Source organism: Garra rufa, chromosome 21 (assembly GCF_049309525.1).
Source record: "Garra rufa chromosome 21, GarRuf1.0, whole genome shotgun sequence".
NCBI lineage: Eukaryota > Metazoa > Chordata > Actinopteri > Cypriniformes > Cyprinidae > Garra > Garra rufa.
Window position 1 is genome coordinate 41,497,612 of NC_133381.1, and position 24,848 is coordinate 41,522,459.

The 24,848-nt window shown below is 36.2% G+C and overlaps 1 protein-coding gene across 1 annotated transcript in view; it reads left to right on the top strand.

Annotated features, from left to right (window-relative positions):
* Positions 1 to 24,848, top strand: part of esrrb (estrogen-related receptor beta) — a 76,832-nt gene that overhangs the window by 32,226 nt on the left and 19,758 nt on the right. Inside the window, exons 3-5 of the mRNA XM_073827065.1 lie at positions 1,907 to 2,023; positions 18,906 to 19,016; positions 20,088 to 20,249. Of these exons, the coding sequence (XP_073683166.1) occupies positions 1,907 to 2,023; positions 18,906 to 19,016; positions 20,088 to 20,249 (390 nt within the window). The remainder of the gene's footprint in view (positions 1 to 1,906; positions 2,024 to 18,905; positions 19,017 to 20,087; positions 20,250 to 24,848) is intronic.

The following is a 24,848-nucleotide window of genomic DNA, read 5'->3' on the forward strand; positions in this document are numbered from 1 at the left end:
TATTTTTGTAACTGTTAAGGCGCTTTGACACCAAAGGCTGAAGGAAATGTCTCTACACTTACTGCCAATTTTCTTTCAGTCAATATGGGAAACAAAGTAACTTTTGTTACTAATTTGAAAAAGCAACTCGTAAATTTAAAAGTAATGTTACTTTACTAGTAATCTGATTATTTTCCACGTTACCCCCAACACCGCTATCGACTTGACACCGTTATTGATCTGACCTGAATCAACATTGAACTGAATTGATAAAAATGAAAATGAAAAGTTTTTTTCTGTCTGGCCGATAAGTATTTGGCAGAGGACTTTTATTTTGATTGGTCTGAGCACATTGATTGTTGATTGATTGTTTATTTCATATATATCATGTCCACTCTACTGTCTAAGATATCGGTCATCAAAAAAATCAGCTGATCACTGATGTTTTGTGTTTCAGGGCCATAATTAACACAAAATCAGGCATTTTAAGTGAACAATGTTCATTAGAGTGACAATGAACAGACATATTTACACTAAATATACTCTAGTTGACCTGAAATGCAGTATTGGGACATACCTGTCTTAAGTAGCACAGGTATATTTGTAGCAATAGCCAACAATACATTGAATGGATTAACATTATAGATTTTTCTTTAATGCCAAAAATCATTAGGATATTAACTAAAGATCATGTTCCATGAAGATATTTAGTAAATTTCTCCTATATAAATATATATTAAAACACAATTTTTGATTAGTAATATGCATCCCTAAGAATTTCATTTGGAAAGGAGATTTTCTCAATATTTAGATTTTTTTGCACTCTCAGATTGCAGATTTCAAATAGTTGTATCTCGGCCAAATATTGTCTTATCCTAACAAACCATGCATCCAAGTTCATTCATTCAGCTTTAAGATGATGTATAAATCTCAATTTCAAAAAAGTGACCCTTATGAATGGTTTAGTGGTCCAGGGTCACATTTATTTCTGTCGTGATGCAGCAAAACAACACTTTTAAAACTATTCAAACTCAAATTTTCCGGCGAATCCTGCCGCCGTCGTCCTGTAGCGAGTAGTATTTTCCTCCGCCGTACAGTTTATGTCAGAGAGCATATTGTTTTTATTCAGCACACCGTCTTCAGTGATCAAGACAAGCCTGAATAAATTGAGCGAGTGCCGTCCGCATAGACATTCAAGCCACACGCTCGCAGGAGAACAAGAGCGCTGTCTGCCGACTGTCATTCTGCATTTAGCCGTCTCTCCTGCCATTACCCATACATGTCCTAATTGAAATGCCTCGCCGCAGTTAAATGTACATGGACACAAGCAGAATGGCCGAGCGTATCAAGCACTTTGCCTATTGTTGCTCGCACAATGCCGCTCAAACGGCTCTTTTATTGTGCAGGTATCAAGCGCTGAAGTGCTCAGCTTGAATAATGTATCAGAAGCTGGTTATTCTCTATGTAAATAGCGAGCGAGCGGCAGAACCGGCCTCGGTTTGGGTCGGGTATTATGTAAAGCGGGCCGCGCCACCGTGGGCAAATGCGCTCTGAATTTGTGAATGTAATTTGCCGAGGTGCGATTTGAATGGAAGCACGGGTTTCTCCCGTCCGGGATCTTTTGTTTTGAATCCTGTCTCATCTGTTTTGTTGGCTCATGTTTCTTCATCTTTCCAGCACACGCTGTCCCTGTTCTGTAGTGTCTCACGGCCACAGGCAATTTATCAAATTGAGTAAAAGATGATTTTATAAATAAAGTGATTTATGGAGCGTTCTTTTGATCGCTTTGATGGATGCGGTGGCGCGCTGTAAAACTCTCCTGCATTAGCTTGTTTTCGTCGGGTTATTTTTGGACGGGCAGACGGGCAGAGATGTCCTGCGAGTGGAAAGCGCCTCACTTTTCTCTTTTCTCTTTGTCTCTCACCAGGTAACATCGAGTACAGCTGTCCGGCCACCAATGAGTGCGAGATCACGAAAAGAAGACGCAAGTCCTGTCAAGCGTGCCGCTTCATGAAGTGCTTGAAAGTGGGAATGCTGAAAGAAGGTGAGAAGCCAAATCTCTGACTGTGTTGGGGAAAGTAACTTTTGAAAGTAATGCATTACATTACTTTTGCGTTACTTTTTCTCATCTGGGCTGGGCTTGCTTTGTTTTTAATGAACAAGTTTTATTTTTGGCAAATGCAAAAGCCCTTTCACACCCAAACCAAAATGAATAAAACCGAACCTTCCTCTTACTCCGACTTCAGCAAGGAAACAAATGTTATACGTATCTGAAGTAATTTATGCTTATTAGTATGATTGAATTGGATCATTGATGTTCAACAGCAAAGTCACTGGTTAGTACAATAGGATTGAATATGTAAAGGATATTTATGTTATTTAACACATATTTAATCATTGCAGGTTTGCGTCATATTCTGAGTTTGGATTTCAGTTTTCATTCATTTTGAGGAATACTGAATCAATGCATGCTGGCATTTAGTCTAGAACAGTGGTTCCCAAAGCTGTTCCTGGAGATCTACCTTCCTGCAGAGTTCAGTTCCAAACCTGATCAAACACACCTGTCTCTAATTATAAAGTGCTCCTTTAGATCCTAATTAGTTGCTTCAGTTGTGTTTGATCAGGGTTGGAGCTGAACTCTGCAGGAAGGTAGATCTCCAGGAACAGAGTTGGGCACCCCTGGTCTAGAAATACAGAATGATTTCTCTCAACATGGCAACACAAGCTGTCTGTCAAGGGGGAAAAAAAGAATCAGGCGTTACTGATTTGAAAAAGTAACTCAGATATTTTCTTGTAGATGAAAAAGTAATGCATTTACTAGTTACTAAAAAAGTAATCTGATTACGTAATTGGTGTTACTTATCATGCATTACTGCTGACTGGCGGGTTATGCTTAAAGTGCCCCTATTATGCCTTTTCGAATATGCTATTTCATTTAGTGTGTCATGTAGCTGTATGTGAACATAAACTATCTGCAAAGTTGTGACGCCGACAGTGCACTATAAATAAAGTTTTTGTCTATCAAAAAAAAGAGTCGGCTCACATTCGCCTAAACGAGTCGTCAGCAATTCGAATCTTTTTTCTGTAACGGCCACACGTCACGAGCTACACATTTGCGTAATGTCCGCCCACATTCAATTTCGCGAACAACTTGCCCGCCCACAAACAGTAGGCCTACCATTTTCACGTGGATTACATCATGTCAAGAAGACGCCCTGCGCTGTGACAGCCTGTGAGAGTGAATTTGTTTTATATGCCCTTCCGAAAGATGAAACTATCAAGAATGAGTGGTTAACATTAATTTTTTCAACACCTCAGCAGTCCAATGCCAATCTTGTGTTGTGTTCGCGTCATTTTACTGATGACTGCTTTTCTAATCTTGGGGAGTAACGTTACAACGCAAGATTCACCAAACGCTTGGTTTTAAAAAATGGATCAGTGCCCAGTTTATTTGGACCGGCTTGCTCCTCTGAACTTCTACCTGTAAGTATGATTAATAATTGTATTTTCTAGCGATCGTTCAAAATACGTCTTTGTGTACGTTATGGTGTGTAACAACCCCGCACATGTCTTGGTAAGCGGCTAACTTGCGTTTCTGTAGTTCTGTTGTTCAGCTGTGAGTGCAATGTAGTCTAAAAAGTCTTGTGATTGATGCAGCTTGACTGTCTGTCTGCCTTATTAGTTTAAGTAATGATAATGATAAACGATGGCTTAACGCAGTGTTATGGATTGTACAGTGTTGAAGTTCACAACGTAGAGATGTGTCCGGTTCGCTTACAAAAGCAAATTGTAACATGACACCCACTGAGAGACGTCCTGCTCCGGTCGTGCTTGCAAAACAGTTTCTTGTCGATGTGCCACTTCAACCCTTTCATCGTCAGACTCCGGCTCGAATTGATAGGGTAAAATCGAGGCTATCTTTTCTATGCATTAACAGGTCTCCGCAGCTGTCATTCAGTTATGCCAATGGGCGTTTCGTTTTTGCGCTGTAGCGGTAGACCAATCCAAAAGGACTGCACCATCTGACCAATCACAGCAGTGAGGGCTCACTGAAAGGAGGGGTTTAGAGAGACTGATTCTTCGAACTGCTTCAAACGAGTCGTTTACGAATCATTTAGAAACGGGGTAAAAACAAATCTAATTTTGGAGAAAACTAAAGTGTTTTTTGAACTTGCATACATGTAAACCTGTTTTAAGAGACTATTACAACAATATTAACTACCTTTAAAATGGCATAATAGGGGCACTTTAAAATAACTAAAACTATAATGAAAAAAACTTAAATGGACATATCAAAAACTAAAATGACTAAATTACTAACATTTTAACTCAGTGTTAAAAGAGAAGAGAAATTATGCAAATAAAATTAATTAAAATATTACTAAAAACTATAACAGTATAGTTTTTCATGAGGTCTGAATATTTGGTCAATATTTGGTACAAAGTTAGATCACTTACAGTCAGTCCAGTCGAGGGTCAGGATCAGTTTTGTTTTAGATTCAGGCCTAAACTTTCTCCAACCTTATCTATAATTACACAATTAAACAATAATCCAAATGACGTGTTGTTTTGGCATATTAATGCAATAATCTGATTGATTTCTTGAATTCACAGATTTTAAAAAGATGTACATAGTTAGAATACTAAAATAAGATGTGTTGTGTTTTATATTCACGAGAAGCACTTCTTGTAATTTGCTTTTCATATTTATTATATACATATTTCTGTTTAGCTTTTTGAGTTTTAGTAATTGTAGTCCTTCAACTTTTTTTAAAGTGTTTAACTTTATAGTTTACTAATTATTTGTTAGTAACTTTTACTATTTTCAATAATTTTATTTCAAGGCAACATTTCTTAAACAATTTCTTTACTTTTTTTAATTGCTTACAAGTTTTTCATCTAATTTTTTATTTTATTTATTTATTTTTATTTTATTTTGTGAAAACAGTTTTTAAAACTATTGAAACCCTTAGCGTTCCTGTCAAACTTAACTTAATGCAAAACGTTCTGCGGGTGGAACATTGGAACGCTACGGGGTTAAAAAATTGTAGTAGAAAACTAGAACTAAAACTTAAAAATATCTAGAGAATAAACATAGTTTTTTGAACACAGTGTCTCCTTGCTTGCGTTAGTGTATCACCCTTATTACATTTACCTGCTGTTCATTACAAATCGCATTTTCGATCAATTTCAAACATGTCAGCGTTTGAGATTGTACTTGCGTATCGTTCTCATTCATGTACATGTGTGAAGTAGGTTTCGCCGTTCACCTCGCAGGTCTTTCATTAGATCACATTTTACTTTGTAATGTCATTTGTTGGCCTTTAAATCAGTCTTTACTGACTGTACCGCGGTGGCTCCATCAAACACACGTCAGCGATCAGAGTCGAGCGCAGCGCCAGATGAAGCCACGCTCTTGCCAATGACACACAAGCCATGTTAGACTCGTAAATGTTGTTGGCTGGCGCTCCGGCGGACCCGTGTCAGAGCCGCGCTGGACCTGAGGGGCTGTTGGCACGAGACGCGCTCGCACGCAGCAACACGGCAGTAAATAATTGCGCCTGTTGGGCAGAGAGACAGAAATATGCTGAATAGGTCGATCCGTGCGTCTGACTAATAGAAGTGTAACAGTATTCCGACTGGAAAGGCTTCTGTCCCAAAGCACACGCTCTCTCCCCGACGTATTGATCCGCTAAATGTTTTCCGAACATCTCAGCTCTCTTCCTGCGGATGCTTTTTTAAAGTCCTGCCATGTGGGAAGTCTGTGACAATTAAATACGCTCACGGATATTTTTTTCTCTCTTGCTTTCCGTTTCTTCTTTTTTTTTCACGTCTCACAGTATTCGTGTTAATGCAGTGAATGCATGTTATTATCTACGCTAATGTGCACACAGGAGTAACATAAGAGCGTGTGCGTACGGCTGGATTTGAAACAGGTCTGTAATGTAATGTCTGTCGTTCACCCACAATCCATCTGTGAAAGCTCTTCCGTCTATATGGAGCTGAGTGAAGTAACGGAATCTCTCCACTGCATGAGACACCGAGAATGAATCGCATTACTCGCTGATGAAAAATTAATGCAAATATATTATCTGAAGGAATAAGAGCCTAGAAAATAGGGAGGGATTGTCAGAAATGAATCACCTGTGTCGAGGCAAAAAATAGAGCTTAAACAATAAGATGGAGGAGCAGACGGAAACATTGACATCGGTGCATATGTCTGTACTTCAGCAGCTTTGAGATGTTAGGAGCCGCTGAAGTTTGTACCAGGGCTGCATTTGTTAGACCAAAATGCAGTAAAAACACTTACATAGTGAAATATTATTACAATTGAAAATAGCTGTTCTCTATGTGAATATCTGTTTAAATGTAATTTATGTGATCAAAGCTGAATTTTCAGCATCATTACTCCAGTCTTCAGTGTCACATATTCCTCAGAAATCATTCTAAAATGCTGATTTGCTGCTCAAGAAGAACATTTCTGATTATTAACTGTTGAAAACAGTTGTGCTGCACAATATTTTGGTGGAAACATTTTATTTTTCCGGATTCACAGATGAATAGAAAGTTCCAAAGAAAAACATTTATGTCTTTTGTAACATTATAAATGTCTTTACTGTCACTTTTCATCAGTTTAATTCATCCTTGATGAATAAAAGCAGTAATTTCTTTCATAAAAAATGTACTGACCTCAAACTTTTGAATGGTAGTGTATTTCACTAAAGCAGGAAAAAGATAATTATCTTAAGTGCAAACTACACATCAAGAAGCCAAATATTTGAGTTTTTATTAAAATTTTAAAATTAGATTTTGTTTTTATATTTTCTGTTGTCGTTTTAAGTTTACTTAAAGTTTTCCTATAGTATTTTCTTTGAAATGTCTATATAGATTTTTATCTATTATAGTTTTACATTTTGGATTATTACGTTTAGTTATATTAGTACTTAAACTAAATAAAATTGAGAAACGTTGCATTGGCAGTAGCTGAAATGTTTTTTTTTTTTTTTTTTTTTTATTCCCCAGTTAATGTTTATTTCAAAGGTTTATTATTATTATTATTATTGTTAGTTTAGTTTTAGTTAATGATAACTCTAGCTCTAACTAATATAATACAATGATTATTTATTTGGAAAAGTCAAGAAGGACAACCTCAGACAGTACTGAAAATATGACTTAGATCTTTCACCCAAGCTGGCTTTGTTCTTTACTCTTTAGGAAAGATCATTTCTAACACAGATTTCTCATTGTCAGTCAACACATTAGTGTTTATGCAGTTTAACCAGGTTTTCCAAAATTCTAAAAATATGTTTATACATTTCGCAAATGAGTATGGTGACATGAACAGGCATCTTGTTGGCCATATCGCGTCCCTCCTCAATTGCAAGGTCACTGTCTGTCTCCGATCCGACGGTACGTGAGCGCCAAATCAATCAGGCCTTTCAAGGCGACAAGGAAATGAGACGCAGAGAGTCACGTCCGTCCACATCTACCCTCACGTGTGACCGGCCCGACCGGAGCCCAGGACCGAGCGGCTACTGAGACAAGCGAAGGTCACGCGCTCAATGCAGCCATCTCACCTAATTAGAACTTTACAGGACAGGACAGCACCTTTCTGTTTTACGACATACCACGAATTCTCACACATTGCGTTTACCAGAGACAAATGTGAGGAAAGAGCATCTAGAGATACCGTTTTTTATATCTGATACTGATTTGCAAAACTAAATTGTTCTGCTTTTTGACTTAATATTAAATATATTATAATAATACATGCATGTTTTTAATAGAAATAACAGTAGTATTAAATAGTCATAATTTGCTCAATTTAAGTCATTAATGCAAAATTGTTTAAAAAATCATTTTTCATCTTTGTCTTGGACTTTAACGCTGCTATATACACTGCTGTTAAAAAGCACATCTTTTTAAGAAAGGATGCATTCAAATGATTAAAAGTGACAAATACATTTATAATGTTACAAAATATTTCTATTTAAAATAAATGCTGTTCTTTTGAACATTCTATTCATCTGTGAATCCTGAAAAATAAATTATATCACTGTATATCACAACTGTTTTCAACATTCATAATAATCAGAAATGTTTTTTGAGCAGCAAAACAGTGTATTAGAATGATTTCTGAAGGATCATGTGACACTGAAGACTGGAGTAATGATGCTGAAGATTCAGCTTTGATCACAGGAATAAATTACATTTTAACATAGATTCACATTGAAAACAGCTGTTTTAAATTGTAATAATATTTTACATTTTTACGGCATTTTTAAACAATTGCTGCATTGGTGCACAAAAACGACACATTTTTTAGCAGTTGAGTAACTGAAACAAATCTATGTGAAGTTACTTTACTATTGAGGAGACGGAAATAATTGGTAAAATAGATGTATATAATTAGTAACAGTGTGAATATTGGTAGAAACATTATGAGTAGTACAGTGATCTCAACAAAGCCACCATGAGGAGTGAAAAATGACTTCAATAATGCTAAAAGAATAATTTCAAAGGTGATAAAACTAAAGACTTTATCAGGCGCGCAGGGCTCGGTAGTCTGAGCGCAGGATGTTTTCGGTCGTGAGATTTACTGCATAGTCCTGGACCCGCTTCATTCCCTCAAAACAGGAAGTGATCAATAAGAGGACTCGGATGTCAGGGACTACAGGTTTTTTTCCTCTGATCAATGGAAGCGAATCGGAGCTGGGAAGAAAGGAACAGATACTATTGAGAGATTACACTGACGTAATCCAAAGACTCTTTAAACCCACAAGACTCGCTCTCACAGTCTCAAGCCTCATCTAGATATGTCTGATTTCTGTCTGCCATAAAATCTATAGAGAATTATGTGTTGGTCTGCTGGACAAAAACTCAATTGTAATCTGAATAACACTGCACTATTAACAATCCCAGACAGTGTGCTTCAATATGTGGCTTTGGACGTCAAAAGAGTGTGTTTGGTGCACTTCTTTGGTGTTTTGTGAGATTATATGCACAACAGCAAGTTTAAATGGTTACTTTACTCAAAACATTTTTCATTTAATCACTCTTATGTCATTCTGACCTTATGTGCAAATATAAATCCTCCACACAATGAAAGCGGACAGTCATTTATTCTGTCAGAATAGAAAAAAGCACACCATAACATAGTTAGTTATGATATATTTATGGTGTCTTTTTTTAAACTGGCCCCTTTTTCCACATTTCTTGTGTGGGAAAAAAACAACTCAGACATTCTGTGCAACATCTCACTTTGTTTCACAAAAGAAAAAACATATGCGTTTGGAAGTCATTTGAGTGTGAACAACTGATGACCGAATGCTCATTTAATGTGAGCGATTCCTTTAAGACACATATCCGAGTGTGTGAACCGTGTGTGTGTGTGTGTGTGTGTGTGTGTGTGTGTGTGGCGGTCGTTTCCCTCGAGGCCTCGTCTGAACAGGTGAGAGGATTACCGCAGGCGTGAACATGTGTTTTCCACCAGAGAGCCTAGATCACTGCTGGACGCGGACGACACACTGTAGATCATCTCTACAGGGAGACAGATGACTGCCTGATCACAAAACACACTCACAGTCTAAAGAAAGTGTAGACACTTACTGAATTTAATAGATCATGAGTCAAATCATCTGTGTGAGGAAAGTTGGGGCTCTAGCCAGGTGGTTGGTGCAACATGTTGAGATTATCCAAGTAAAATTAAGAAAGTTCATTTTTGATGTGTAATGCACTTATCCGCTGGACAGATCTGTTTCAGTGTTTTCAGGCCAGTAAAATCTTTTCTATAAGTGAATTTGCTTTTTTTTTCATTCAGCCTGTCTGCCACTTTTGTTCAGACCAATTATACAGTCATTCATTAGGCTGAAAGGTATATGAGTCAAAGACGTTTACAAAGAAATTTACAAAAGTGATTTTATGTCCATGGAAAGCACATTAAATGTAAATAAAGTGTTTAGTTTTATGGTTAAAATTTGGTTAAAATAATGTTACGTCGTCATTCAGTGTAACACAATATTCGTGTAAAAATTCAAACAACTTGCTTATTCTGACTTGTACATATTAAAATGTATAAAAGAATAAGGGATCATATTAAATTTAAAAAATAATAATGACAAATGGGCAAAACCTACGATAGTGGCACATTTTAAAATGTAGAATTACAACTAATTAGTATTTGGGGTGAAAGTAATTTGTCTTTTAATATGTCCTACATTTATTTTTGTTGTAAATATGCCTGACAAGATTGATGCACTGAATGATATTTTAGTGGGTGTCTTCTGTAAATTAGGAAAAATTTATGATATTTGTGTTTTTCTCAGAAAAACAAAAACAAAAATGCACTTAAATTAAACAGAAAACTTTTTTATATTTTTGGGGCGGGGGATTAAAGCAGTATTACACTTATTGTTTTCATGCTTAAACCCTTTTTCGTTGTTGACCCACATACGTTTATAAAACTTTCTATTTTTGTGAACTTGTATTATTTGAACTGTAACAGTGTTTAAATCCCAATATTTATGGCCTAAACAGCATGTAGTTCCATTCTTTTACCAAAAAACTATTTTAACTGCTGAATTAAAAAAAAAAAAAATTTAGAAGAAAAATTCCCCATTCCCAGAAATTTTAGAGGCTTTTCACTATAAGTACCCTTAAGTGGACTACTTTGTGGCTTTCTACCCCTAATGGTGTGTACACACCAAACGTGAAGTGAATATTTGCATTGCGTTACTCGCTCTAGTTTACTTGTGGAATGCAATTTTTTTTTTTAAATCTGATACAATCAGTGTTACATCAGACATTTTAATAAGCTCTTTGCTGATTGGCTTGCGCAACAATGTATCATCCAAATTTGTCAATCGAGTTAAAATGTTTGCATTTGCTTGGAAAATGCAATATTGTATGTTCACGGAAATCCCGTCACCCAATTTGCGTAATTCGCGTGGCTCTGCATGGATTCTATTTGCATCTTTGCATTTGCTTTGTATGCAATCTACTTGTGCAAATAATTAAATGCACTTTTGATGTACACAGTAGTCATACCCTTAAGGTACTACTAAGATCTTTTTAAGGGTAAAGATGCCCCTTTGAGGTTGAGCTGTTGTAGCCCTAAAGGTCAGATTTTGAAGAGTTTCCAGAGTCTGCATCAACCCACAGTGAACAACATTCAGTTGTCCTTTGGCAGGATTGTGCTGCGTGAGTTTCCTCCTTTGTTGGTAGCTTCTTTGGGAAGAGTGCCTGATTGGGTCCGGCCGTGCTAGAAGAAGCCGCGGCACAGGTGTTTTTGGGTTAGATGTCAGCTCTGCGGTCCCATCGCTGTATCTCTCTTCACTGTTCGTGAGGAAAAATGCCACACGGCTGAGAGCTGCCAAACGCAGGGCTCTTTGAAATAGTGCTGACGCGAGGCCAGTTCAGTCGGGGGTTGTCGGCAACCATGAAAGGTAGAGTTCACCGTGGCCTTAGGACGCGGCCCTGTGAATTTCCTAGCTAAAAACGGGTCATCCTAAGCTCCCTGAGGCACTGCCAACCATCCCAGCCACGCTGACACTTTCCCCTCGCCCAGATGACAGGCACCCGGAACAGGTGAGACCACCAAAAATAAGGGCCCCTGCCAAGTCCAGCTACCCCCAGCGAACCAGCGACAGGCCCTTTTGTAGGGGCTTTGCTCAAGAGGGGATTATTGTTTTGAGAGAGGAAAAGGAGCCCGGGGTCAGCTGGCCCTCACGCAGTCACGGGCCCGAGGGCTAATCCGCACTCGGATGCCTTCGGCGCTGGCCCTAAGCCCTCTCTCTCTCCCACACCGCCACGCTCGCTTTGAAGAAACGACATTCGAGATCCACTCGCTGTGAAACGGCGGCGGTCAATGCCGTAAAACACACTCGCATCAGAAACGCATTGCTCTCGTGTTTCATTGAAGATATTCCAATTTGAGCTGCTCATTCCTCTCGTGCATGTGGAATCGTTCAAAAGATGCATTCAGTGCTCTTATTGTCTTACTGTCAACATGAAATGGCTTGGTTTACTTCTGCATTTATCTACAGTGAGAAACAGAAAAGCTGGTGCCCAATGTAGGGCATTCAAATTACTGGTACTGGTTTGACATTTATGATTTGTTACTTTTTAACGAAACATTATGAAGACGAAAAAAAAGTTTGTCTTTGGAATAACAGGCATGAGTCTTATCCTCAGATGTCACTAACTAATCATCCTGTTTACATTGCTCATAAAACTGAAAAATAAAACACTCTTTTTATAGTAGGATATGATTTGACTGGTGTACACTGTAAAAAAAGTTGTTTTAACTTAAAAAAGTAAGTGTTCATACTGCCTTAAAATTTTAAGTTTAGTCAACATGAAATGTTAAGTTGTACTACATGAAAACATGGATATTTGAGTTAAGTAAACTTAAATGTTTAAGGCAGCACAAACACTTAATTTTTTAAAGATGAAACTACTTTTTTTCTTTTTTTACAGTGTAGCTGTAGTTTTGTTATACACATTGTCCTGCTTGAATCACTGAGGTTGCAATCTAAAGATGATACACTATCCATTATAAATTCAACAGATTTGAAGTGGTGTGCGAAGCATGTGGAATCATCCAAAAGATAAATCCTGTGCTCTTATTGTCTTAACATCAACATGAAATCACATTCACTACTCATTTTACTTCTGCATTTAGGGTGAGAAAATTTAGTGCCCAACGTAGGACTTTCAAATTGGGTTTGAATACTGATGTAAAAGTAACTTTTAAAATGAAGACAAACATTTGCTTTTCCTTGGAACAACATACAAGAGTCTTATTCTCAGTCGTCACTAACTAATTAATCGTCCAGTTGACATTGCACACAAAAACATTCTTGATCTAGTTGGATTTGTCACACTTTATTTTGTGGTCCAAATCTCACTATAATTTAACTGTTAGGTATGATTGTTTTTGCATGGATAAAAACAATATTTAAAAAAAAAACTGATACAATCGGTGTTACACCAGATGTTTTAATATGCTCTTTGCTGATTGGCTTGTGCAACAATGTATCATTACTCGAGTTAAAATTTTTGAATTTGCGTGGAAAATGCAATATCGTACACTCGCGGAAATCCCGTCACCCAACTGGCGTAATTTGCGTTGCTCTGCATGGATTCACATCTTTGCATTAGCATACCCTTAATTTACTACTAAGAATCTTTTTATGGGTAAAGATGCCCTGTTGAGGTTGAGCTGTTGTAGCCCTAAAGTCCGTTTTTCCAGATTGTGCATCAACCCACAGTGAACAACATTCAGTTGTCCTTTAAATAAAGTGTTACCATAGGATGTGGAAGACCTCATGATATCCGTCCATTAAAAATCAGATCTTCTGATGTGACGTGAGGAGCATGTGGAATCGTCCAAATTATGCATTCAGTTCTCTTTTTGTCTCACCGTCAACATGAAATGCATTCACAACTAATTTTACTTCTACATTTAACTACAGCGAAAATCAGAAAAGTTGGCAAAAATTGGGTTTGAATTCTATTAGAGCTATTACTTTTTAAATAAACAACTGTCGATAAGACAGACCTTAGTTTTTCCTTCAGATAACATGCACTAATGAGTCTCATCCTTTAATTCATAGTGCAGGTAGAATCTGATTTGACTTTATAGATGTAATTTTTTTTGCAATACAATTTCTGATTGAACCAGTGAGGTTGTGATCGGAAGACCTCATGAAACACTGGTTTGTTACAGATTGGCCTTTTTCTTTTATCTCTTTCCCTCAGTTTCTCTCGCCCTGACCCTCTTGCTCGGGGTGTAACGGGAAACTAGACAGTGCCAAGGTTTAATTCCTGCCAGCATCTGTTTAATTATGGCACTTACTGTTCTAATTAAAACAGGCACCTATGTACCTCTGAATCTTCACACAAGCATGTGACATGGAGCGGTTCTCCATCTAAGATCTTTGGAGAAACCTGCGGTCAGATGTGACCATATACAATTCATTTAATAAAAAACAACTTAAACCAGTCTGAGGTGGTTTGCCAGTTTTAGCTGCCCTAGTTTGATGGTTTAGAATGGTTGGGGAGACTAACTAAACCAGCATGGATATTTTTCCGGCATTAAATTCTAGATTAGTTAGCTTGAGAATTGCAATAACAATACCGTGACAAAGAATGAGAACATGCCTTTGTTTAGGACTAAAGTTGTGTCCTTTAGGTATGCAGTAATAATAAGCTTGTTAAGTCAAACCATTTGGGCCAGATTTAAATTATATTTACGGTGCGTTTAGTCAATCCAATCTTTAGCATAATTCAAAATCATTTTATCTCGCTCCCCACCGTCTGTGACTATCAATAAAAATATTAAAATCGTAGTTAGGAGAAATGAGATTTTACTGCGACTTAGCAACCATCAAATGATCTGCCGGAGTTTGCGAGGAAGAGTAGGACCACGGGGACCAGCGGGTAATTAGGTTAGTGGGTTGTCAGTGTCAGGAAATTGAAAGACAATCCTAATCAGATTTCTGTTTCTAGGGAATCAAATAATTTGTATAAGGAGAAGAAATCTCCCGATTTGGCTTCTAAAAAGATAATGCAGTTTGTTGTCGCTGCTCTTTGTTGCTCTTTTTGTATCACATTAGATGAATTAGATGTTATAATTCAGATCAAATACAATCAGCAGTTCACACTCCGTAGCTGTACGTTTCTGGGAAATGTTGAAAATGCAAAGCATCTACAGTCAGATCAACGTTCTTAAGGCTGCGGTCATTGCATCCGAGTTGCGTTATCCGTAAGAGACACAACAATGTCCTGCGCTTACGCCGCTGCTCTCATTTGTCAGCTGATTATGGGTGCTAAATGGACCTCCTTTCCTCTTCTCTGTGTTTTTCTCTTCTTCTCCACCCCTGTTCTAATCTCACACTCTATAATGTTCAATAAAGAGGGAGCAGGGAGAATTGCGGGAGTGTAATTTGCTGTAGTGGCACACAAACCTCCTCTGACACAGTAGTTGTAGAGGGATGAAATCATTTAGCCGCCAGGGAACTTTAAGTGGTCACGTGTTTTTTAGATTAACTATAGTACATGATGACAGAGTTTTAGATATTTTTAAAGCAATATAGTTAGCATAGTAAGAACCTGGACCATAAAATCGGTTATATACAGTAGGGTATTTTTTATTTTTTATTTATACATAATCTGAAAGCGGAATAAATAAACTCCATTGATGTATGGTTAGTTAGAAAATCTTGAATCTGAGGGTGCAAAAATAAAATCTAAATATTGAGAAAAAAAAAATTTCTCAATTAAAAAGTTTTAGTTGTATAGTATAGTACAGGGGTTTTCAAACCTGTCCTGGAGCCTCCCCTGCCCTGCACATTTTGTATGTCTCCCTTATTAGGCACACCCAATTCAGGTCTTGCAGTCTCTACTAATGAGCTGATGATTTGAATCAGGTGTATTAGATGAGAGAGACAAGCAAAATGTGCAGGGCAGGGGAGGCTCCAGGACAGGTTTGAAAACCCCTGGTATAGTATATACACTGACAAAATATTTTTGCTCAGAAATTGCTAATAAATTTCACAAATAAAGGCAAATAAAAAGCATGGAACACTTTGAAATGTGAAATTTTGGAGTAGAAAGACTGAAATAGTGTGTATATATATATATATATATATATATACAGTACAGACCAAAAGTCTTTTGGTCTGTACTGTATATTTTTCTGTTTATTAAAGTTTTTACTCTACATTTGTGCAGTTTTCAGTGGGTTAGTGATATTTTTTAAATATATATAAATTAATAAATAAATATTTTTAAATATTTTTTTTATATATAAAAACTGCTTTTTTATGTAAAATTCACTTTATAAAAGACCCACATTTCTAACTTTAATTCATGGGGATAACATGGATAATTTCACATGGTTTAGTTTGCCCATCTTTTGGAAAATCCAGTTTTAAAAGTAAAAAAAAAAAAAACTACAAATAAGTTTTACCAGTAGGTGGCTGCAGAGCTCCACTATTTGCTATTTGACCACCTGAAAGATATTTTTTCACAAGTTTTTTTCAGTTGAATTCATATCTACAGTACAGACAAAAAGTTTGGACACACCTGAATGCGAAGGTGTTTCCAAACTTATATATATATATATATATTTTTTTTTTTTTTTTTTTTTTTAATGTATTTACTTATTTATTTATTATATTTGACCCTTGCCAAAAATACATTGTATGGGTAAAAACTATCGTTTTTTCTTTTATGCCAAAAATCATTTGGAAATTAAGATCATGTTCAGTGAAGATATTTTGTAAATTTCCTACCATAAATATAAAAACTCAAATTTTGTTAAGTAATATGCATTGCCAAGAACTACATTTGGACAACTTTGAAGGCGATTTTTTCAATATTTAGATTTTTTTGCACCCTCTGATTCCAGATTTTCAAATAGTTGTATCTCAGTCAAATATTGTCCTATCCTAACAATCCATACATCAATGGAAATTGGATTATTTATTAAGCTTTCAGATGAGGTATAAACCCCAAATTAAAAAAAAAAAAAAATAGCTGGAACTGAAAATGTCATTTTGTGAAAAAACAAAAACAAACACAATATGCTTAACATACTAATACAAAATAATTATGTTAATTCATAAACCCTTTGGTTTTTGTACTCAGAATTTAGCTGCTATCTTTCCTAGTTCTCAAAAACAGCAGTTTTCTGATCTAGAGCTTGATTTTAAGGCTTGTGTGTACAGTATATCTGTCAGATTTTCTCATATTTAAACTACGAATGAATGAATAAACAAACAGGTCAAGTATTGCAGGTTTAGGAGTGGTGAATAATGTACAAATGTAAACGCATTCTTATCAAATAATTGGCTAATAAATAAGATGTTAGTGTGTTGTTTACAGCATGTGTGTTAGAAACTAAACTTCAATAATATTTATGCATATCGACTGCTCGACATCTATTGTTTTATGATCCAAAGTGGCGAGTTTTGCAGCTGATGTGGTATATAAACGTGGTCGCTGTCGTAAGCGTTCTCGGCGGCGCTGCTGATAAGCTAAATAATGAGAAGGTCCGTCTGCGAGTTCATTGACCCTGTGTTAAATATTCATCTGTTTAGATGTGCGGCAGGCGTGTAGTGTCACAGCGGCCGCGCTCAGTGTTCACATATGGAGGCCTGACACCTCCGTCACACGCTGAGAGCGCAGCACCGCGGCCGCCAGCAGCACGTCCCGCTGATCCCTCGCTCGCTCACGTCTGCCTCTCAGCCTTGTATGTTTTTGTGTTGGTGAATCTGTCAGCTCTTTCCTCGGTTTAAATTACCCTTAAAGGAGAAATGATTTATTTACACTCTGATACTGTTACTATAAAGGCTTGTTTGTGTGTATCTGTGTGTGTGTGTGTGTGTGTGTGTGTGTGTGTGTGTGTGTGTGTGTGTGTGTCAGAAAAAAACCCTAACAGGCAAATACTAGCTCTACTGCAAATGATTATAAAAAATATCTCATATTTTACACAGATAAGCACAGATGCAACACTGCAAACAATGCTTTTCTTACTTAGATTTGTTTGTCTTGTTTCCAGCCAAAATATCTAATAATTCTTAAATCAAAACGATTTTATAGACTGCTAAAAAATATTGATGTGTTTTCAGAAAAAAACGAGTCAAATTAAGTGCGTTTTTGCTTGAAATAAGCAAAATAATCTACCAATGAGGTAAGAAAAATAATCTTGTTTTCTGTTTAAAATAAGATTTTTTTTGCTTGTTCTAAGCAAAAACTCACTTACAAGAAAATGTTTTTTTTCTTGTCTAAAAATCCTTCTTGATTTAAGATTTTGAGCTGGAAACAAGACAAAAAAATCTAAGAATGAAAAGCATTTTTTGCAGTGATGATTAAATAGCACATATTTTACACAGATTAGCGCAGATGCAACACTGCAAACAATCATTTTCTTACTTAGATGTTTTGTGTTGTTTTCAGCCAAAATATCTAAAATTTCTAAAATCAAAACAATTTTCTAGACTACTAAAAACTGATTGTCTTGTTTTCAGAAAAAAACAAGTAAAAATTAAGTGTGTTTTTGTTTGAAATAAGCTAAATAGTCTGCCAATGGGGTAAGAACAATAATCTTGTTTTCTGTTTGAAATAAAACATTTTTGCTTACCACATTGGCAGATTATCTTGCTTGTTCTAAGCAAAAACAATTTTAAAATAAGTTTGACTTGTCTAGAAAATCCTTCTTGATTTAAGAATTTTTAGATATTTTGGCTGGAAACAAGATAAAAAAATCTAAGAAAATCATTTTTTGCAGTGAACAGATTTTTTTTGAAAGATATTTACTTGTTAATGTGTGTTTAGTCCTATTCAATGTTACTTTATCACTGAGATACTATTATGGTTTTTAATAATATTATGATATAATAATTAATATTATTTTTAATGTGCATACATTCTTAAGTTGTAATTACTTTAGTTAATTAAAAAACTAAGTAAAAAGGAGAAATGCTGTCTTAGCAACGAGCGGAATTTTTAAAAATAAATATTTTATTTCTTTACAGTTAAAGTTTGTCAAAAAACAGGAGTTTTTCAAAGTACTGCATGCTTTCTTCATTAATTAGTCAAAAACAAAAACAACACTAAAGAAAATTTGTATACAATAAAAAGTAGCAATTTATTTGGATTTAGTTCATTTAATGTTAACAATGCAGTGTTAAAAATTATTTTTTTTAATTTAAAATTACAATTGTGACCATATGTCTTTTGCAATCATAATAATGCTGTATATCAATATATAGTTATTTTTATGTTGCATTATATCATATTAAAAACTGTAGTTGTGTCTGTTTATGCTCTTTTTAGACTCAAATAATTTTTGTTCATGTGATTAAATGTGTATTTTTAAGTGTGTTCATGAGTGTGATGTATGGTTTGTGTTTAATCAGGTGTTCGGCTAGATCGTGTACGAGGAGGACGACAGAAATACAAGAGGAGAATGGATGCAGAAAACACAGCCTACCTGGGGCTCACACTGCCACCGCCAGCCAAAAAACCATGTGAGGACACACACACACACTCACACACACACACTTTTCATCTATATGTGACCCTGGACCACAAATTTGGCTGAGATACAACTATTTGAAAATCTGAGGATGCAAAAATATATATATATATTAAGAAAATCACCTGTAAATTTGTTCAAATGAAATTTGTAGCAATGCACATTACTAGTCAAAAATTAAGTTTTGATATATTTATGGTAGAAAATGAACAAAATATGCTCATGGAACATTATCTTTACTGAAAATCCCAATGGCATTCAATATTTTCACTGAATCTGCATAAACTATTAATCAGTTAAACATCGTGAATCTTTACTATGGCAAATAAAAGTTCTTATATATTACAATGAATTATTATAATGATTAATTGATGATATGAATATAAACACACAATGGGAGAAAAAGTCGATTTTGAATAGTTTGTGAATTTTATTTTATTTTTTTAGTTTAGTCACTTTATTGACCACAAGTGGAAATTTGTCTTTGGCTTCACCACAAAAATATTATCATCACACAGATTACATAAAAGACAACAAGTAACACAATCAGCCCTCACACTCACACGCAGATCCCAATATTTAAATTTTTAATGCCATTTGGCACAAATAACATTTGATAAACATTTTTTCCTCGCAAGATGTTGCCTAAAACTTCTTTTTGATGGTTAAAGCTGAAATGCATGATTCAAAGGATGAGAGCAGTCTTTAATAATAACCTGTGATTTTTGTCTTTGTGGTTGTCCTACAATTGCACTAGCAATTTTAACTACTCGTCCCAGTTTTTGCTTTTCTTTAACTGGCAATAGCCCATACCACATATACCACATACCACACAGTCATATTAAAAAATATAACACTCTAAACAAGATTCTTATAAACTATCTCTAAAATATGTTGACAAACACCAAAATGTTGTAACCTAATAAGATGTAATCTGTACATTGCTTTTTAAACAACATTTTCAAATGTCTGTAGTAAAGCTGAAACAGTTTTAGTAGTCTAAATGCTGGTGCGTTGATTTCACATCAGAATAACTCAATTTGTGCCTCGTCCTCATCCTCAGTGACAAAGATCGTGTCCCATCTGCTGGTAGCAGAGCCGGAGAAGATCTACGCCATGCCGGACCCCACCATGCCCGAGAGCGACATCAAAGCCCTGACCACGCTGTGCGACCTGGCCGACCGTGAGCTGGTGGTCATCATCGGCTGGGCCAAACACATCCCAGGTCAGTAGAGGCGCTCTCGACTCCAGCTCAAGCCTGAATCAGCAGCACACACTATGTCTCATTTTGCTGCAGAAAGCATGTGTTTGTTCAAATCAGTGTTTACCTACTACGGAGTTCAGATGATTATTATTTAACAAATAAAAAGGCCATGAAGAGGCCTGTCTGTGGCAGTTCAAACAGGCACGTTAAAGAAAGAAAGGGAAAGTAGATGTGTACACATGCTGACTCAGAGTGGTCCATCTGTGTTGTGTTTTTAGGGAAGATGGCAATCATTAGCTGGGTGAAGTGCTATCTAGTAAGGAGATTAGGAGGATGTTGACCCCCTTAATCACACACACACACACACACACACACACACACACACAGCAGTGCTGCGTCAGCACTGAGAGCCTTTCAGCAAGGAGCTTACAGCCGACTGGATCACTACTGACCCAAAAACACAGTCTCCTCAAACTGCTCCTCAACACACACACACATTTGTACTGCCATGGACTTCTATTGTTTTACCATATTTTCTATCCGCTAAACCCAAACCTACCCTTCACAGAAAACTTTTAGCATGTCTGAATTTTCAGATGAACATCATTTAGTATTTTTGTTTAATGTTTTGTTTAAAATTTTCTTGTCGGACCACTGGCGGGACACACAATGTGAAAAATGGCGGGTCATTGTGATACCACAATGGAGGATAAACCTGTACACACACAGCTTTTTTTTTTTTGCCTATGCTTTTTGTTTTCATTACATTTTTTCTGCTTTTATTTGCTTTTTGTTTTGCTTTGTCAATGCTCTGTATCTTCAGGAGCTTTGATTTGTTTAATATTTGGTTTGTTTTTGTTTAGTTTAGTTTAGTTTTTCTTTTGTTTTGTCAATGTTGTGTACCTTCACAAATTTTGATTTTGCTTTTTGTTTAGTTTTTTTCTTTGTCAGTGCTGCATACTTTCGTAAGTTTTTTTTTTTTGCTTTTTTGTTTTGTTTTGATTTTTGTGTAGTTTAGTTTATTTTTTGTTTTTTTGCTTTATCAATGTTGTGTACCTTCAAAAGTATTTTGTTTTTGCTTTTTTGTTTTGCTTTTTGTTTTGTTTTTTTGTTCAGTTTTTTTTTTCATTCTTTGCTTTGGTTTATCTTTGCTGCATACCTTTAGTGTAGGAAAAAAATTTATGCACATTGTTATTGCTGGCAATCGGTTTGGTTTTTATTGACAAAATATAAAACTGTGGATGATTGCACACATTCTGCACATATTTATCATTCATAAATTCAGTAAACTTATTTCCTGTCATTAAATAATCAATATAAATATATCAGGTGTTAAATTGTCTTATATTGTTCAGTAGTATTAATTTATGAAATAAACACATATTGCACATTTACATTTATTAGTCTTTGCCTGTGACAGTCAGTGATGGAGAAATACAGCAGGTAAAATAAGTATTGTCACCATTTTTCTCAGTAAATATATTTCAAAAGATGCTGTTGACATGAAATGTTCCCCAGATGTTGTTAGCAACCCAAATAATTGATACATAATTACATACAAAGAAAACAAAACAAATACATTTAACAATTATGTGTAATAAAATGGAAAAAAATATTAAACTAATGAAGAAAGGTGCAAAAAACATGGAAAGCCAAGACACCAGCTGAAATCTATCAGTAATTAGAAAGCAATCCTGCCCCTTGTCAGTGGAAATTAATATTAGCTGGTTTAGTCCCAATTGATGGCCTATAAAAAGGTGTCTCATTACCAAGGTGTCACACAAGAAACATCTCATGATGGGTAAAAGCAAAGAGCTTTCTCAGTACTTGTCCAAACTTATTGTTGCAAAACATAGTGATGACGTTGGTTATAAAGGGTTTCTAAACTTCTGAATGTTCCAGAGCAAATGCAAATGAAAGGAGCATAATTTCACCATAAACCAGCAATGACCAGGTGCTCTTCACAAGATTCACACCTGAGCAATGCATGCAACTAGTTTCCCTTTATACTGGAGGCGTCTTGATACCAACATAGGCTTTTGTACCTAGTATTAAATTAATGTCAGTAAGCGTGTTCGATACTTTTTCCCTTGTGGCATTCCATTTTGTTACATTTTTGACCTTTTTTTTTTTTTTTCTTGTATGCATCTGGTGAAAATTTCATGTCAACAGCATCTTTAGAAATATATTCACTGAGAAAAATGATGCGTTTAATACTTATTTTATCCGCTGCACTTAGTTTTTGCACTAAACAGCATTAAAATGTTAGTTTTAAAGCATTAGTTTATTATAAAGTGGAAACCAGTGTATCATAGATCAAATTTAATATCTTTTTATTTTGTTTGCTCCATTCTACTGTGACACTGCTTGAGAAGGCAGGTTATGACAGTGTGTTTGTCTGTTTATTTATTAAGACTACATACTGTTTTTTTTTTAATCTAAATGTTGCAATGTAACTTAAGATGACTGAACTAAGTGAAAACATTGTACACAACCCGCTTTACTGTTGTAAGGTGATCTAATTCTTAAGTTAAAGAGGTACACGTGTAGGATGGGGCTTGATTTTATCCATCAAGTGTCAGATGAGATTTTCACAAATATTATTAGTGTACACGCGTTTCACACTGTGGTCTTCTGTACTCACAGGTCCCTGTTCGCACCTGTCCGAAGCGCATTCGTATTTATATGTCACAGTAAAGCCCTTTTATAGTGCACGTTAGGACACGCCGCACAGACTCCCATCTCATCTGTCAGTAAACGGCTGTAAACAGCCTCCTCGTATGGTCAGGCCCTATCGAATCGGCTGTTGATTAATTGTTAATTAATCCCTCCGCTGAATGTCCGGGCTCCGGTTGGCACGGCAGAGAGAAGGGGTCTCTGTAAATAGTTTGAGTGGCGTCTCATTAAAGCTGATGTGTGGGACATGTTGACAGACGGCTTTTTTGCCGCTAAGGTGCTAAAGACCTTTGACATACATACACTAGCTTCTTGTTCTCGGCCGGATCGCGTTTCACTCTAAGTCCTGTACTTCCCCTCCGCTCGCACCAGTGCAACTTCACAGTTATGCAAATGAGCTAAATGTTAGTCGTACTGTAACTCTACTTGATAAGGAGCAAGTTACAAAACCACACGATCGCAGTTCCGACAAGGCCCCGTGGAAGCCTGAGAACGGACAAAGCTGCCGTGTGTAATGTGACGGCTTACCTTTCACTGGAACAGCAGAACTAATGTCTGATGATCAGGTGTGGTGTGGAATAAGGCTTTACATTCCGTTACTGGTGGGACACAGTAGCCCTGTCACATTAGACAGCTGGCGATCACCTGCCTCCGGACCTCTGACTCCTAGGGCCGGATTTTTCCAGCAGGGAATTTTTGCGGTGAGGATGTGTGGAATTGTTTCCCAACCTGATGCGTCCACTGTGGGAAGTCACGTAGCTTGTTAGCTGTCTTGTTCTCAAAAAACATTGTTTTGCTTTAACAGAAGCAGACTGATTTGACACATCATGGCTCCGTTCTAAAACCACAATAAGCTCCCTACATAGATAGCATTAGAAGATGTTGCAGGTGCACTTTTGATGCGAAAGGCATGTTGCATTGTACAATACCCCCTTTAATGGTCACATTATACTATTGTCAGAAGTTTAGTGATGTATAAAACACATCTCTTTGCTAAGGCCTTTATCATAGGAGCTGTTCACACAGAACACATTTTTCTATTACATTGCACTTTCCATTGCTTTTATATGCAAGCAAGCTAGACTGGCATGTTTGATCATTGCATTCGCATCTTGTGCCTTTGGCAACACTGTAAAAAACTATTTGTTGAATCAACTTAAAAAAAATAATGTTACCTGGCTGCCTTGTCATTTTTAAGTTCAGTCAATTCAAAGTTTAATCAACTTAAAATGTTAAGTTGTACTAAGTCAAAAATAGATATCTGAATTGATTCAACTCCAAAAATTTGTTACCTGGCTGACTTATCATTTTTAAGTTCAGTCAACTCAGAAAAGCTTAGTCAACTTAAAATGTTACGTTGTACTAAGTGACAACTTAGATATTTGAATTGATTTAACTTAAAATTTTAAGGCAGTAGGGTAACAAATTATTTTAAGTTTACTCAACAAATTGTGTTTTTTTTACAGTGAATGTAAAAGTGTTAAAAGAAGTTCAACAAGTCTTGAGACCTTGCATTCCCCCCCCCCCCTTTTTTTCCATTTCTGATTCTAAGGGTGTTGTCACAATAGCATATTTTTGCAGAAATTGTGTGAATAGAAAAAGCTCATTTTTGTCACACACCACCTTTCATGGTCACATTACACTATTGTCAATAGTGTAGTGATGTATGAAGAACATAAAGCACACACACAAAAGTAATTTGCTAAAGCCCTTATCATAGGAGCCGTTTACATAGGAGCTGTTTTTATATGCAAGCATGCTAGGTTGCATGTTTGATTGCATTTGCATCTTGTGTCTTTTGCAGTGCTCAAGTTAAAAGAAGTTCAACAAGTCTTGAGACCTTGCGTTTTTTCCCCATTTTCCTATTCCGAATCCTAAGGGATTTGATATCAGTAAGTCTGGAGCAATATGTCAGTAAATATGTTAGTAGACTTGAACTATACT